A 15,690-nucleotide genomic window follows, 5' to 3' on the forward strand; every position below is an offset into this window, starting at 1 on the left:
GATTGGTAAGATCTACTGCTACTGTGGGAAGCTTTTTTGCCTCAAGGTTGATTCCAAAATACCATTCAAGATTTGAGATGACCTGGCAGAATAGACTTTCAGCAGAATATTCAATTTCTGTGTTTTGAATAGAGAGTGAGCCAGCCATGGTCAAAAGAAGACAAAGCTTGGGATTCTGAGGAGAAGGGTATTCATCAGGATTGAAAACACTGTTCATAATATTCATTTGGCTTTGGAGCTGGCCTATTACCCATGGATACAGATAGTAACAAATAGCATTGCCAAGAGTGACTGTTTTTGATCTTCTACCATCTATATCATCTGATATTTCAATTTTCTTCCTCCTATACCATTGCTCAAAAGCTGGTGGAGGACAAGGGAAATCAGGCTGCCAAGAGACTCCTGGAGTGTGTTGGAAAAAACATTTGATCATATTATGATCATCTGGACCAAATGGTAGGAGTTTGCAGAGCAGAGAGGCCCATACAATAGGTTGCAAATAAATCTCTTGTCCAATATGTGCAGATAAATTAGATAAAATTAAACTTCGGATCTCATGATTTCCATCCTCAGAGGCAAGACACAAAAGTTGAGCATAGAAATCCTGGGATAAGTGGCTCTTTATGGGTTTTATAATATCAATGTTTATAGTCATAAAATTATTGAGGCGGAGGTATACTCGGATGAGACGATTAACTAGATCTTTTGAGAACAGGTGACCACTTCTCCACTTAAATACAAGATCAGTGAGAGTGTTAGATATATCTGGAAGATCAACTATTTGATCCCTCAATAATTTCATAGATTTAAGTGGTAGAGCACTTATTGACTGTATAACAATGGTCTGAACACTGGGGTTGGATGTCGTAGAATATAGCCAGGACAAAGCATGCACATCTATTTCATCAGCATACTTGTCACTATTGACAGCTGCAATTTCAGCATCTTTGAGTGCATGTGAGGCTGGTGGAGCTGATTCTATAAAATGTGGTTTTGTCTTTGATTCTGTTGGAGTTGAGAAAGAGTGAATTTTGAAGATTGTAGAAACAGTCTGCTTGAACAAGGCAGCATTGTCCATGATATAATTATAAAGAGGAAAGATGTATTGTGACAGTGGTGTCTTGTAGGGACATGAGGGGTACAGGATTGGAAGAAAATTTGTGATCAAGTATGTGGCAAATGAAAGGAAGGCAATGGCTCCAACAACAGATGCAATAGATATCTGAAGGGGAATGATAAAGAGAACCAGTCCCACTAGAAACACAGCAAGAGATACACTCATAAGGACAGGTAGCAGTCCAATAATGAGGTCCACACCCCACTGCTGCAATCCCATATATCGAAACTGATGCAATCGACATCTGTTGTGTGGTATTCTTGATGGGACTGTCATATACTCATGGATCCACTGTTTGGTCAAAACAGCAAAGAGTGCTGTAGTAAGACTGAGAGAGAGACTGGTAAACCATAAGCCATTGACCCATGAGTCAGATGTTGAGGGATGAAAGGTCAGATCTGAGTGAGAGATATCATTTACAGATGATCCATTTGCCATTGAGCGCTGGACATTGATAAGCTCAATCAGCAGTGTTGTTGCCACCTGACCATAGTCAACCTGCAGACTTTGAGATGTCTGAACAACAAATGTAGTGACCACAGCTGAGAAAAGACCAGCCTGTTCCTCTAATGTTAGCAAAGAAGTAAAGTGTTGGGATTTTGCCGGAAAGTTCTAGAAGGGGCAATCTGGCATCATGCCGAGAGTTGCTGAGTAAGCACGAGACTAGTAGAAAGTTGTAGTACATTTTAGATTACATTGCAAAGTAGTATAAATACAGGCTCTGTAGGAGCCATAGAATAACAAGTTCATATCAACTGGCCTTACCAGCCAGGAGTCTACCCTGCGCAACACCGAGGATTCCAACATAAAGAATATCAGAATCTGAGCACTGACAAAAACAAGCAGAACATCTAAAGCATCTCTCCATCCTTCAACCATCTCCAGATCAAGTGGTGTGCACTCTTCAATGTATGTTTTCCATACCCTGGCCATTGGTCCCAGCTCCTCATAGCGCTTATCTTCTGGAAACCTTTGCTCATAGTTGAGCGGATCATTTGCTGAAATTAAAATGAGGTTTAATGTGCACCAAGGAGTAAATAGAACACACCTCTAACATAGTTGCGACGGTGCATGCCCATCACCTTGTGTTTCACCTTTTGTCGTCCCCACCGTAAAGAAGGTCGCTGATTCTCCAGACCTGACCGCTGGCCTTGACCTCCAGAGACAAGAGATGCCCTGGAATGATGGTCATCCTCAGAGTCATTGGATGTACTCGAGTGGCCATCATCATTATCGGCAGTCTGTGTAGTATGAAGAGAGTGTCCTTGGCCTTTGGAGGCACGAGAGGCTCCGGAATGACCCCCACTCCCAAGGTCATCGGATTGCTTCGAATGATTATCATCTTTATTGGCCTGTGTGACAGGGATAGGACCTTGGTCTACAGAGACACGAGGTGGACTTGAACGACCGTCATTCTCAGCGCCACCAGACGCGGCTCGAGGGGGATTGTCGTCGTGATTGCTTGGGGCAGTATGAGTAGATGGTGTTGGTGTCATGGTGGTACGAGTTCAAGCTGTGAGTAGGCGCTGTGCCTCATGAACGAGTCACATAACCCACAGTCGTGGACAATACCGGTAGAAAGCAATGTGCGTTGACAGGATGCATGCTGAAGCATAAATATCTCGTCCGTTCAAGCGCCTGTACTCAGATTCCCGCAAACGTGGTAAAATGAATCGCACAGGGCGCATTCGCTTGTGGGTTTTAGCAGGGATGCAGACTGTGAAATACTGCGCCGGGTGGGGCTGCTGGAGCTGGGAAGCTGTTACGAAGGACTTGAGGGATATCCCTCTTATGGAGGCAGGATCTCGCCAGTCTTGTCATGAGATGATGCACGCGTTCATTGTAAATGTCGTTCGGAATGTTTTGTCTACCTGTGAGATCGCTCTATTTTTGTTCAAGATTCAAGCAGACGTTGAGCGCTTGAGCATGGGAATGGGGTTTGAAAAAGGTGCGTCCCAGTGTTAAACTCACGAAATAGGAATAGGGGAGCAAGTCACGAACGGAGTTGAACTAGCATGACATGATAGATAGAACACAAGCGCTTGTAAGCCGTCGTCCTATATATTGCAGCAAAGACCGTTGAGCAGACCGTGTTGGAAGAGAGAAGGAGGTGATACAATGAAGTAAAGCAGCTTCTTCGGGTAGGGCTATTACCTGCTAGGACAGGCTTTGAAGACGAGCCTCTTACAAGCGCGGGATCAAGTCACGGTGGTATTCCATTTGGCCAGTCCTAGCGTGAACATCACTCGACAGGGTGTCGCCTCAGAGTCGAACCAGCATAACGTAGGGAAAGCCGCCGCACAGCGTGTGTTACAACAAAGGTTGGTGATTGGTGGTCGCATGGTTAGGGGCTAATTGCGTAAACATAAGCAACTTATGGCGGACGTCGATGTTGTGCGAAGACGACGGGCATCCTCTGCCACTCCTTCCTCTCCCATGACCGCCCGACCTCGATATGCATCCCTGCGAGGACCAGAACTGCACGCACCCCGCCCCCGACGTCACCTCCCGCTGTGGCTGTACGACTTGGACCCATCTCCAGCATCTTCACGCGCAGCATCACCCACGTCGTCCGTACGATTCATAGCGCCTCCTTCTGCCCCACATGCCCCGTCTACTGCTGCACGACGACTAGTGAAATACCATCCGTTGCTGCTGACAATCGCCGCGACGACGTTGATCAAAATATTGGTGGGCCTGGGACCATACTCGGGGCAGGGTGCACCGCCGATGTATGGCGACTTTGAGGCACAGAGGCATTGGATGGAGATTACGCTGCACTTGGCGCCGAGGGAATGGTACTGGTACGAGCTGGAATGGTGGGGGCTGGATTACCCGCCGTTGACTGCGTATGTGAGCTGGTTGTGTGGGTTCGTCGGGAACAAGCTCGACAACAGATGGTTCGCGCTGGATTCGAGTCGAGGAATGGAGAGTGAGGGTCTGAAATTGTTCATGCGATGGACGGTAGTCGTGCTCGACGCGGCGGTATGGGTGCCGGCTGTCGTTTGGTGGGCGCGGTGTCGGCCCGGGTCAGCAAGCTCCAGAGCAAGGGTATGTTTTCTTTTATTCCACATGTTCTTGTCTGACTCGCTGTAGTCGGCGTCTATCATCGCTACGCTTGCCAATCCATGTCTACTGCTCGTCGACTTTGGGCACTTTCAATACAATTCTGTAATGCTTGGCCTTACTCTGCTTGCAGCCTGTGCATTCGTGAACAAACGTTACCTTGTCGGCGCTATCTTGTTTTCGTTGTCTCTTTCGTTCAAACAGATGGCGCTGTACTATGCTCCTGCCATTGGCATCTTCCTCCTCGCAACGTGCATTCAGACGCCTCTCCTCTTCCTCAAACTCGCCGCCGTCACAACAGCCACCTTTATGTTCGTCTTTACTCCCTTTCTTTCCACCCTTCCCCAGGCCATTCATCGTATATTCCCTTTTGCACGTGGTTTGTTCGAAGACAAGGTCGCCAACTTTTGGTGTTTTACCAACGTTCTCATCAAATGGCGCCTACTACTCTCCGTCCAAAGCCTCGTCCGTCTATCAACCATTCTAACCGTCCTTGCCTTCCTCCCTGCTGTTCTCCTAATGGTCCAAGCCCCAGAACCTCGTCTTCTCCCATACGCCCTTCTCACCAGCTCACTCGCTTTTTTCCTCTTCAGCTTCCAGGTCCACGAAAAGACCATCCTCGTCCCCCTCCTTCCAGCTCTCATGCTTTCCACAACAAAATCAGAGTGGATCACCCTCTTTAGCAACACCGCCGCATTCAGTATGTGGCCCCTCCTCAAACGCGACGGCGTCGGACTCCAGTACGTCGCTACTCTCCTCCTCTGGAATCGCCTCGTAGGATGCAACCCGTTTTCATTTGCGCGTGATGGGTGGACTGTCGTCAAACTTTTATCTGTGGGCGTGTACGCCGCTGCGTTTCTGCTCCACCTCGCAGAGCTCCTCATCCCCGCCCCTGCCCGGTATCCTGATTTATGGGCAGTAGCCAACGTCTTGGTCTGCACCCCCGTCTTCTTTGCCGTGTGGGCGTGGAGCGTCAAGGCGGGTATGGAGGAGAGATGGGCGGGTGCACCGATACTAACGACAAAAGTCCATTCAAGAGCCAATTCTTTGTCACCAGCTACTCCGAGGCCAAAGAGTCGTTTGTCAAGAGAGTCTTTAGTTAGTTAGTCCTCTTAATGCCATTTATTTCAGGGCCTACGAGAACCTCATTTGTAAATTTCGTCTCCTCTCCAGCTATAGACTCGTTTCGAGACTGAAGATCTGGGAGCTATCTTCATCGGAATTATACACCAGTCTCCTGGGTTTCGCTACCAAAAAGAGTGCGCTGTGCCCCAAAATTCGGCGTGAAGACTTAGCACAGAAAGACGCGCGCGCAGCTTGCTTTTCGGAAATGAACTGTTCATTCCGGATCCGGTCAATTGCATTCGTTAACAGGATGACGTTTCGGTCCCGTCGGCGGTGCACTTGCATCTACGTTCAAAGGTAATAGGGGGGAAAAATCCTGACGTTTATCAGTCAAAACCGCACGCGTATCATTTTCACACCCGACGGTGATTTTTTTTCTGGTTTCTCCCAAGCACGTCAAGAAAAATGAATAATCAGAACCTGTGTCTTGGTTGGCTTAACACCGATCACCGGTACATAGGGAGATCTGGGCGTCTCATCTGAGGCCAAGTTCCTCATGGGAGAATGAATCCCGCTACTCACAATTGAACGTGCGTTCTATTACGCGCGCCAGGGTCTATCCTGCTTTGCGGTTACGGTTTGTTTTAATTCATCACTGGTCGCAGTTCATTTGACCGTAGGAGGAACCGTCCATTCGATTCCATGGAACATTCCAAAGCTACATTCAAAACTATCACGAACGAGGCTGCTATGTTTTTCCAGAGGTCTGAATCCGACGCCTATTTTTACTAAGTCGGTTAGTTGTCCCCGCCGTGTAGACTGGAGGGAGGTTTCCTCGATTTTCTTTTGTTAACAATGTTCCAGGCTTTTTTTGTTTTACGAGTTCGGAATGTGTCTCCCTTTAGTGTGATTCACTAGATTGATCCGTTGTTCCTACTCGTTCACTTAATTCGAAGGATAGTCAAAACACTAGGGTTGCGGACATCTACGACTGATTTTGTCGCAATTTGAATGTCGAACTTGGTTCTCACGAAGAGGAAGATCGTTCATTGGATGCCGGCACGTTTTCTGTACTACCTAAACTTTCTTTCTTCTTTCTTGCCGCCACCATCACTTGCGATTGAACCTTCTGCTTATCTGCCAGTTACAGTGATGCACAAGAATATTGATAATCCACTAAAAGGTCTCCCTTGATGTTGCTGCCGGAACGTTTTCCGTACACACTGTCGCATTCTTTTCTTGGGGCTGCATCGCTCCAATTCATCATGAGACGGCATTCGTACCCTCACGGTTTATGGAAGTACCGCTCCTTCCGAGTCAGTTCTCTTTGGGCTATTAGGTTTCAAACTCCCAGAACTTCACACACGGACTGGAGAACTCGATTCTGATTGGCGTCCAAATCTTGGACTCGAACCAGTCACCATGTAATTTAGAGCCCTACGAGTCAAAGTTTCGGCATACCTGGTCCAGTCCATTAGGTACACCACCCAGTGCTTGAGAAAGCGACTCGTTGATAGCTTCTTCTTCAGGCTTCTTTTCATTCCAGTTACATCAGACCTGGCCCTGCTCGTCTTCGAATCATCGAACCGATCCGTCATTTGTCCAGCGCCTGAATAGCATTTGTTTTCTTTATTGTTTCTTTTTACGTTCTGGGTTTATCTCTGGTTCGAGGAGAACATCGGCTCTTTTGTGGTATGGGGAACCTCTGATTGAGAGGGCCGAGTCTTCCTCGCTCTTCATAGTGTTGTTTAGCCGCAACGTATTCATGATCTACTCGGGGACTATGTGCTTTCATTCCGATGTAGTCGCATGATACCCAAGAATATAATGCTTTAACTACCTGGACCTTCGTCTCAGCTTCCTCCCGGCGACCCCATTTACACACAAGAGGGACACCGAGTCTCCGGCGTGGGTATTGGAATCCTACAGTGACAAACTCGTCTGTCATCTCTGTTCTCTTGTGCTACGTACGGCACGAATGGTGAACCTCCGATCATCTGAGGAGGTACCTCACTTCAAGTTGTGTGAGTGGCGGTATTGTTTAAGGAAAGCCCGCCTCTGAGAACTCACGATAACGCTTCGGTCCCATAACGATTGTAGTTCCCTTTTTCTTCAAGTTCCGGACCTCGGCGTTACGCTTCAAGTTGTTGTATGAATAATACAATAGGAAGAAAGTAAGTTTGAGATCACGCTGGGTACAGGGTTCTATTACTTACTTTCAAATTGTTCCAACGTATTTGAGAAGTACGTTCAAACTCAACGTGGTTAAATTGAAGGCGTTCCCTTCTGATATGATTGACTTTTTGTAACTGGGGGCAGTTGGAATCGTCCATCCCCTTAGTTCTCGGGCTTTTAGTGTTGGAATCGCGAGATCAAGCCCCATCGAAAAAGCAGGTTACTTCTGTGGCAAACGTGACGTGGGAGAGGCTCACAACGACAGGCTTATGTGCTACCAAATCCCCTCGGAAATAAACGCTCACGTAAGTGAATCCGTACGGTAACCCAAAGCGCGACTGGATGCTAAGCCTCTCGAAATCTCAGATCTCACGCTTGATACCTGGAATTTGGGGCTCGGGCTCGTTTGAGGACTGGAAATGCCATCTCCCGTCCTTGAGAATGAGGCCCGATGACCTTCCGAAATGGGTCTTGAGCAATTGTCGACTTGCGAGATATGAGTTATTGTAATATAGAGCCGGGCCAGCTCGATGTCTTCGCTGTTAGTGCTATATTCTCGGTGTTACGATTTAAGCACACTGAAGAATACATCCTTCCCAAGTGCGCGTCTGAGAGAAGGAACCATTAATGGCAGACGCGAAGTACTAATACTTGGCATCAGAGTCTAAACTCACTCGATTCCTCATTTGGGAATAAGTGCACTCCTTAGTAATCCACCGTGAGTATGGAGGAGAAATGGACGCATACCGTCCTACGAAAAGGCTAGCTCTATGTCGCTGCTATTAACTAGTGGTCTGGTATCTTTCTTTCTCCAATCTGTTACTGAGACACATCCGTAGATCCCTCGCTGACATAGTAACCCATCTGTATTTTTTCAATTCATCAGTCGCTGGCATCTATCTCCTCGCAATCCGGGTCGGTAGCAGATGCATCCCATTCTCTTCGGACCAGGATGAATATCCTCAAGTCTTCTCATTATCAATATCTTCTAGACGCTCTCCTAAATCCCGTCCTTCGTCCCTGTTATACGAGTCGCTTAGACTTGACGGACATGTTCCAAATACCCTTCCTTTCTTCTTGAGGACTCGTTCCGCACTTTCCAAACTGCGGCATCGTTCGGTCCCGTCCCGGACGTAGATCCAAGTTCTGGAGTGTGGTCGTTACATAGCATGTATCTCAAATACCGGCATAAACACTGCCGGGTTTCGAGAAACTAACGGAAACCATCTAAATTCTGAAAACAAAACAAAACAAAAACCTCAAACCGCGTACAGACCTGGGCTCCTAGAGAAGGACACCAAAACCTGGCAATGCTGACAGTTCTGTTCGAATTTCAAGCCTGCATTCTTTTTTCTAGGTGTTAATTCAAGTCCCAGTTCCCATCCCTCTTAATGTCTTAGCAACCTAATTTCTGTGCATCTATACGGATTGCAGAAACTGTATCGGTGCTGCGCTTGCAAAAGGTCGGTAATTCCCAATCATTCAATTCACTTTCCTCTGCATTAGTACGGTAGCGACCTACTTTCCGAGGACGTCGCCGCACAAAATTTTTGATGTCGACGTCGACAGGGCTTTGTCGCCGACATCGAGATTCTCTCATGCTTGCGACCCCCCCCCCCCCCCCCCCCATACCCGCCCTGACTAAAACTGCGCTATCAGCGTTACATCGCAACAACAGGCAACAAAATCCCAAGACCCCGTACCTGAAATGCCGAAGATCGCCCTATGTACTTACGCGTTTAGCCAAGTACGACTCCGTCCGGAGTCATTCACAGTGCTCGCCTGTTTCCTAACGAATATTCGAAAAAGTGGTTTTGCCGAGCATTATTCACGGCACTGCCTCTAGACCATGCTCGAACCATTCGGCCCCGGGGGGCAGCATGGCTCCGTGATGAACGGTACACTCATCTATGAGAAATCGCACGAGCCATACATCAAAGCAATCAACTCTTGAAATTGTCTTTCTGGGGCAAGTATCATGTAGCACAAGGTGGCGTTTCTACAATTTCCCGCTATTTGCTACCCTTGGCGCCACCCGATGGTAATGGTATGAACGGTGACGGTTCTCCGTCGTCCGACGACTCACTGTGACTTGGTAACCGCCGCTTAAATAAATCTAGAATGGACGCTGACGTCTCATTAGAGTTCAGAGCCGTTTGTTACTAGAGCCCAGTATTATTCCGTTCTTCTGCTCCGTGGTCTATTAGTTTGACAGAATCACAAGCTCCAAGTTCATATGATGGCTTTAAAGAAAAACGAAAATTAACCTAGCGAGCTTGGCCGAAATTCGCTCGCGTATCTGAAATGTATCTGGGGTCCTTTGATTGCTTGGTGACGAACAGGCGGGGGCCGCAAGGCACAACGCAACGGTCAATGGACACTCAGCTCGGAATTCGCAGTCTATTCTATCCGATGTCGTACATTGAATACGCAATTATCGGACAGGTCAGATGTTGTCGGCAGGCAAGCAGGGCCGTCACTTCCGCTTCTCTTGTTATACCTTCGTTCTCTAGTTAGAGCTGGCCTCTTATATTCGAACCACCGGCCAATATGACGGAGTGGAACGATGCCACTAAATATATGCGAATTGTGAGCACTACTCTGTCCATCTTCTTAGGATCTCATTTATTTTCACCTAGGCCGCGTTGTCCTGGTACATCTATGACTGGATTTTGACTATGCCTGCAGAGATTCGACTCTGTGAGTCCGAGTCCTGTTGCGATAATCCAACTCACTGAAGGAAATCTTTTACAGACAGACGACAATCTTCAATTTTTCATCTCAGTACAGCTTGCATGTTGCTCATTCTTGTGAGGGTTTGTACATTCCCAGGCGTTCTTATCAGGCACTAGTTGATTATATCCCAGTACTTGGGGCTCATTGCCCTTGTCCTGAACTTGGTCGGCTTCTTCTCGCGTGGCTTCACGATGGAAACCTGCGCACCGTATTGGCGTGTCATGCCTATAACACAGTGCATCGCATCCTGGGCAAGTCATGCGGTATTTGTCGTCCGTACGCTTGCGATATGCAACAACGAGCTTGGACCCGCAGTTGCCCTATCTGCTCTCGGTATCATAGTTTCCGGACTAGAGATCTTCGCTCAGCTGTACTCGTTTAGGAAGTTCACGGCGGGATCTTCAGGGAACTGCCTCATTCAGTACAGCGACGATGTCAACATTAGCTGGGTGTACTATATGGTGGGTCCCTATAGTTTCGGCACTCGGACCATCCGCTAATATCAATAAAATTGGCAGGTTTCATTGGTCTTCGATGCTGCAATCCTTGTGATGACCTATCGAGGCCTTGCCATCAGCTTTGCTAACAAGCAGAACTTGCGCTCGGGTTTCAGCGATGTTCTGTGGCATTCCTCCATGCGATATTTCGGTGCCACCACCCTATTTAACGCCCTTAATCTGTCGCTCTATGCGTATTATAAGAACTCCAGTAATTCTACGATACTCTGTGCCATGGGGATAGCTATCACAAGTATGATGAGCTCCCGCGTCAGTACGTATATCTTCCTTCCCCTTTCTCGTCCTAGTTTCTGATCCCAGCTTTGCAGTTCTCGACCTGCACAGTTATGCCAACCGCCCTATAAGCACATTCCAACTCAGCGGCTTACCAACAAGCGATCCATCCCAGGAATCTTCCGATTTTTCGCAGACGCCTTCGTTTAGCACTCGTGCGGCACCATCCAGCGCTACGGTATGCTCACATTTACCCTGCTACGGATTATGTACTGATACCGTCAAGCCGCGTATGGCCTCGTTTCTACCTATTGTAGAAGATACCCGTAAGCACGAGCGTGGTATCAATATGGCACCTTGGGAAACCCATTGGCACGCCAAAACGGTGGCTTAGTTCCATTTCGACGTTTGTTCCAGAATTTTTTCTTCTTTTTTGCTAAGTTTCTCCATTCGCTTACCGGAAAGTTTTCTGATGATGATCACGGTGCAACTGGTTCCAGCAGCACGAGTTCCTTTTGATCACATTCTTCGTTAATCAATGGCTGGGCGTTGGTAGTTATTGTAAGAAATATTGGACAGAATGTGTGTAGCAGGGGGCCAGCTGGTGATTTAAGTACTTTATAACTTTATCAGTATTATGCATGTCGGTACACGTAGTATGTATCGTTGACGTGAAGTTGACTACGTGTTCGGAAAATCTACCTGGCACTTACTTATGACCAGTTCACGCTGGACCACAATAACAAAAACTGCCTGGCCGGCACAAACACATATCCTGGTCCACAAGTAGTGGTACCTGTTTATGTTGAGATGTCGGTCACTGGACCAGCATTCGCGCGCGCGTTGTGATCACTGGGCCGGAAATGATCGGACCGCAGCCCAAATTTTGGGCTTTTCTCTAACAGCCGCCGGCATCATCGTTTCACAGGGAGTCACCTTCCGGGTCCAGCGCATACTGATTTTTGTATATTATACCGCGACACTACTACCCTAGTACATTACTACCATGTCAGAATCCAAGTTTCAACAGGTATGGCCATTTTATGTGTATTGACCTGTGAACAGCACTCACCCGCCCCTCCTAGGCACCCCACAAGTGAGCTTCGGTGCATTTATTACCCCACACTGAGCTAGAACTCACACCCTCCCAATTTACAGGCTATTGGCGTACGTGTAAAATCTTCTGCTTCGCAAACAGAGAATCTGAAGAATAAATCAGCATCCCCGGGCCTATTGAAGTGACCAACGAAGTATATATTATACGCCAATTTTGTTTGCATCGTGCTCAATTACGCATAGGTCCTCGATGCGATTTCTCAGCCGCCTATGTCCCACGTTTCGCCTGGGTTTGTGAAGATATTTAGAGAGTGTATGGATATGACCAGGTGCGCTGGCCACTTCCGTTATGACTCGATCGCCGAACTACTTCCTAACTCGGCTGGCATAGACAAGTACTGTATACGTCCACTGGCATGCCTTTCATCATAGCCGGGAGGTGTGTACTTTACTCTACCTCTGCTAACCAATGCTTACGTCATAACACACAGCGGGACTCTCGGCTGGGACGAGGCAAGTTCAATTCTCCTTTTTGCGTTACCCCGAAATCAACGGAGACCACAGGTTTCTTCCAATCTTGTAGAGCCCGGTGAAGCTGCGCTAGTCGTGAACAATGGCTACTTTGGGGATGGTTTTGCTGACTGGTACGTAGATCCGACCTGATTCCGAGCTTAAAGGAATTGTTCGTAATTCTTTTCTTCCGCGGTTGTGTTCTAGTCTCCATGCTTATGGCGCAAGCGTTGACCACGTCCGGGCGCCTTTGGGCGAGGTGGTGCCAAGTATAGATATTGAAAGGGCACTAAAGAGGAGAAAATATAAGGTTATTATAGTCACCCATGTCGACACGTCGACCGGTTAGTGTTTTCCTATATTAGCCGCGTATACTACCGGCTGATGATGTTTGGTTAGGCGTTCTATCAGACGTGAAAGCGGTAGCGAGTGTCACCAAGAGAGTTTCACCAGAAACATTGGTTAGCTATATTCTATTTGAATGTGTTTTGCGGGACTGAAGACTCTGATTATTAGGTTATTGTCGATGGCGTATGTTCGGTCGCAAGCGAGGAAATCCGCATGGATGATTGGAACATCGATGTGGTCCTCACGGCGAGTCAGAAGGGACTAGGCACACCGCCAGGGTTGAGTATTCTCGTCGCGAGCGAACGAGCGATCAAGGTTGGTATTTTTGGGCTAGTTCCAGTCAGAAAGGAGTTAACGCGACATTCAGGTATTCGAGAGCAGGAAAGCTCCGGCGACATCCTACTATGCGAGTTGGCAAAAGTTCGTGTCGCTTTCCTTCCGGCCCGAATATTCTTTGAATAATAGGCGTATAGGTGGCTGCCTGTCATGCGCGCATACGACTCTGGTTCACCAGCGTACTTTGCTACACCGCCTGTGAACATGATATACGCGTATCATGCCTCTTTAAAGCAGATAATAGTGGGCTTAGAAGAGAGGTTTAGAGCACATCAGAAGGCCAGTGAGAGGATCAAGGCTGTAGCTCAGCAGTTGGGTTACACCCAGATACCCAAGAAGCAAAGTGTTGCAGCGAACGGGATGACTGCGGTAAGCACAAGACTGGGACTGCTGAATCCGATGTTCGAATGCTAACACTTAACTAGATATATGTTCCCGATGGGTTCGCACCAAAAGACATTATACCTCGGTTGACAGAGCATGGTATCGTTGTTGCTGGCGGCCTGCACAAGGACGTCAAAGGTGTGTTGATTGAGATTATTTTGCGATAAGCACTCAGATACTCACCGCTGACGCCGTAACCTAGATAAATACATCAGGATAGGGTAAGCCTCGCATTCTTTCCGTGAGAAGTGAACCTTGCTAACCGCGTCTCAGTCATATGGGCGCCTCTGTTGTTGATGAGAGAAGAGGAGACATTGAAACCATTGAGAAAGCGTTGAAAGCGTCAGTCGGGAAATGAAGTACTTACATGTGTCAACAGCGTCTGTCAAATCCTTGCACCGGGCTGTAATAGATGATATGACAATGAATAATCAGTCGCAATGCGGACGTCTCCCACCCGATAGGCATGTTGTATCATCTTTGTGCCGAAGACATAGACCTAGTGACCACGGGGCGGCCAAACTCCGGAACCAAAACGCATACGACGGGGCAGCTGAGGCGGACGTTCAGGTGAAGAGGCTTTCCGGAGTAAGTAAAGCCTTCTCAGGTGTATATTCAATCCTGGACTCGGCAAATCCGACCCGGGACTGCTGCTGAAGAATCACTATATGAAAGGCTTGGGCTACCCGTGAACCATCTCGTGAGGATGCTCCGAGTAAGTAGTTCTTCACTGCGGCGGTAGCTCCAGTCTGTTGTACGTTTTCAGCCAAATGGAAGCCATGAGGATGTGCTCAAAGGAACTAGAAGTGACTAATGATTGCTTGCCTTGAAGTTCGCCATGACGGTGAGAATCATACTCGTCGCATGATCATAGACATTGTCCGGGAACTGGAGTTTACTGTCCGTAAAAGTAAAAGACGGGTCGTACAGCGGTAAGCTTCCACTATAAGCAATTGAACGGTAGATGTTTAATGCTCGAGGAGTACGGACTCAAACAGTATGACGGGCATCCGTTGTGCATATATACGAATACAAAGATATTCCGACGACAGGAACGATAAGATTTATTTGCATATTTCCTGATAATCCCTGATCGCCTCAAGGATGTCGAGATGCGGAAGTCCGTACGGCGCGACGCTGAAGGTCTAAAGGCAAGCCATGGGGGAATTTTTTTATTTTTGTGCCGGCCGGGCCTGGAGTATTTGATTCAGACTGCCAGACTGTCTCTTCCTTCCATTTTGATAATAATAAATAATGCTCCTGCCCTATCTCACCTTGCCGTACCGTTCTTCCTTCCGTACCACCATCTCAGCCGTGTTACCCTCCCTTGCCCGCCGCGTATCCCGACGGACGTATACTATGGCCACACAAGGTTTCAAGCAGGCACCTCACAAGTGAGTCGCGACCGTATGCTCTGGTATCGGTCCTCAATCTAAAGTCGTTGGAAAGGCTATTGGTGTAAGGACGACTGTACTGCTATCAGTGATCGTTTCTCATTCCCTCCAAAGTATTCCGGGGCCCATCGAAGTATCCGATGAAGTGAGGAGACTGTCACAACCTTCCCCGGCTCTACCTGACCATGTCTAGGTTCTCTACGCAAACGCCCATCCATCCATGTCCCATGTGTCGCCAGAATTCGTTCCTGTCTTTGGCGACTGCATCCGGATGACCAGGTTCGAGTGTTTCTTGACATCGCCGGAGATAATTTGTTCATGTGGGGGGTCAGGGATGTCGTGTTTTCAGCCGAAGGACAGCCGTTTTTGATTAGCGGCAGTGGAACCTTGGGATGGGACCAGGCATGTCACGGCTTTGTGGCCCAGAAAGAACCTCTAACATACCATCTTCTCCCAGGTCGCCGCCAACCTGATAGAACCCGGAGAGGACGTACTCGTACTGCATAGCGGCTACTTTGGAGACAGCTTTGCCGATTGGTGAGGTACACTCGTGTAATTCGTCTTTACTGACTTCCGGAATAGTATAGATACATACGGCGGGAAAGCAACTCAGGTCAAGGCCGACATTGGAGCCGCTTGTAAGCCAGAGTGAAATAGAAAAGGCGTTGAAGGCGAAAAACTATAAGGTTGTTACATTCACCCATGTCGACACTTCAACAGGTGCGTTTACATTTCGACTGCCTTGACCTTCATTGATCATTATTTTAGGGGT

At 47.9% G+C, this 15,690-nt stretch overlaps 5 protein-coding genes across 5 annotated transcripts; 4 read left to right on the forward strand and 1 right to left on the reverse strand.

Moving 5' to 3' along the window:
• Positions 1-1,164: 1,164 nt before the first annotated feature.
• Positions 1,165-2,050, reverse strand: EV420DRAFT_1617368 (uncharacterized protein; the record flags this gene model as incomplete). The annotated part of the gene is made up of 3 exons (XM_060475226.1): positions 1,165-1,222; positions 1,398-1,675; positions 1,952-2,050. The coding sequence occupies 3 exons, from the start codon at positions 2,048-2,050 to the stop codon at positions 1,165-1,167; spliced, it is 435 nt and encodes a 144-aa protein (XP_060337868.1).
• A 1,003-nt stretch (positions 2,051-3,053) lies between these two features.
• EV420DRAFT_675437 (glycosyltransferase family 57 protein) lies at positions 3,054-5,323 on the forward strand. Its single transcript, XM_060483040.1, has 2 exons — positions 3,054-4,168; positions 4,214-5,323. Exons 1-2 carry the CDS (start codon positions 3,494-3,496, stop codon positions 5,288-5,290), a joined length of 1,752 nt encoding a protein of 583 aa, XP_060337869.1. The 5' UTR covers positions 3,054-3,493; the 3' UTR covers positions 5,291-5,323.
• Positions 5,324-9,595: 4,272 nt separating this feature from the next.
• Positions 9,596-11,488, forward strand: EV420DRAFT_675747 (uncharacterized protein). Its single transcript, XM_060483044.1, has 7 exons — positions 9,596-10,012; positions 10,063-10,123; positions 10,178-10,239; positions 10,291-10,620; positions 10,678-10,930; positions 10,986-11,128; positions 11,177-11,488. Exons 1-7 carry the CDS (start codon positions 9,974-9,976, stop codon positions 11,282-11,284), a joined length of 996 nt encoding a protein of 331 aa, XP_060337870.1. The 5' UTR covers positions 9,596-9,973; the 3' UTR covers positions 11,285-11,488.
• A 165-nt stretch (positions 11,489-11,653) lies between these two features.
• On the forward strand, positions 11,654-13,993 carry EV420DRAFT_675470 (PLP-dependent transferase). The gene is made up of 16 exons (XM_060483041.1): positions 11,654-11,920; positions 11,976-11,986; positions 12,049-12,057; positions 12,110-12,140; positions 12,190-12,275; positions 12,338-12,385; positions 12,438-12,459; positions 12,511-12,590; positions 12,664-12,800; positions 12,856-12,917; positions 12,973-13,119; positions 13,172-13,224; positions 13,278-13,509; positions 13,566-13,662; positions 13,727-13,745; positions 13,798-13,993. The coding sequence occupies exons 1-16, from the start codon at positions 11,897-11,899 to the stop codon at positions 13,880-13,882; spliced, it is 1,143 nt and encodes a 380-aa protein (XP_060337871.1). The 5' UTR covers positions 11,654-11,896; the 3' UTR covers positions 13,883-13,993.
• A 718-nt stretch (positions 13,994-14,711) lies between these two features.
• EV420DRAFT_675554 (uncharacterized protein) lies at positions 14,712-15,583 on the forward strand. The gene is made up of 6 exons (XM_060483042.1): positions 14,712-14,918; positions 14,974-14,982; positions 15,033-15,063; positions 15,112-15,197; positions 15,251-15,320; positions 15,376-15,583. Exons 1-6 carry the CDS (start codon positions 14,779-14,781, stop codon positions 15,457-15,459), a joined length of 420 nt encoding a protein of 139 aa, XP_060337872.1. The 5' UTR covers positions 14,712-14,778; the 3' UTR covers positions 15,460-15,583.
• Positions 15,584-15,690: the final 107 nt, after the last annotated feature.

The sequence above is a fragment of the Desarmillaria tabescens genome (genome assembly GCF_030435595.1).
Source record: "Desarmillaria tabescens strain CCBAS 213 chromosome Unknown EV420scaffold_3, whole genome shotgun sequence".
NCBI lineage: Eukaryota > Fungi > Basidiomycota > Agaricomycetes > Agaricales > Physalacriaceae > Desarmillaria > Desarmillaria tabescens.

Bases quoted from the DNA above. Each gene is read 5' to 3' on its own strand.
- EV420DRAFT_675437 (XM_060483040.1), top strand. From the start codon at position 3,494: ATGGCGGACGTCGATGTTGTGCGAAGACGACGGGCATCCTCTGCCACT. The intron at 4,169-4,213 runs GTATGTTTTCTT...GACTCGCTGTAG, and splicing joins CAGCAAGCTCCAGAGCAAGG to TCGGCGTCTATCATCGCTAC.
- EV420DRAFT_675747 (XM_060483044.1), top strand. From the start codon at position 9,974: ATGACGGAGTGGAACGATGCCACTAAATATATGCGAATT. The intron at 10,621-10,677 runs GTGGGTCCCTAT...TAAAATTGGCAG, and splicing joins TTAGCTGGGTGTACTATATG to GTTTCATTGGTCTTCGATGC. The intron at 11,129-11,176 runs GTATGCTCACAT...GATACCGTCAAG, and splicing joins CGGCACCATCCAGCGCTACG to CCGCGTATGGCCTCGTTTCT.
- EV420DRAFT_675470 (XM_060483041.1), top strand. From the start codon at position 11,897: ATGTCAGAATCCAAGTTTCAACAG. The intron at 12,276-12,337 runs GTGCGCTGGCCA...CGGCTGGCATAG, and splicing joins GAGTGTATGGATATGACCAG to ACAAGTACTGTATACGTCCA. The intron at 12,460-12,510 runs GCAAGTTCAATT...CGGAGACCACAG, and splicing joins GGACTCTCGGCTGGGACGAG to GTTTCTTCCAATCTTGTAGA.
- EV420DRAFT_675554 (XM_060483042.1), top strand. From the start codon at position 14,779: ATGCTCCTGCCCTATCTCACCTTGCCGTACCGTTCTTCCTTCCGTACC. The intron at 15,064-15,111 runs GTGAGGAGACTG...GACCATGTCTAG, and splicing joins CCATCGAAGTATCCGATGAA to GTTCTCTACGCAAACGCCCA. The intron at 15,198-15,250 runs GTTCGAGTGTTT...GTGGGGGGTCAG, and splicing joins GACTGCATCCGGATGACCAG to GGATGTCGTGTTTTCAGCCG.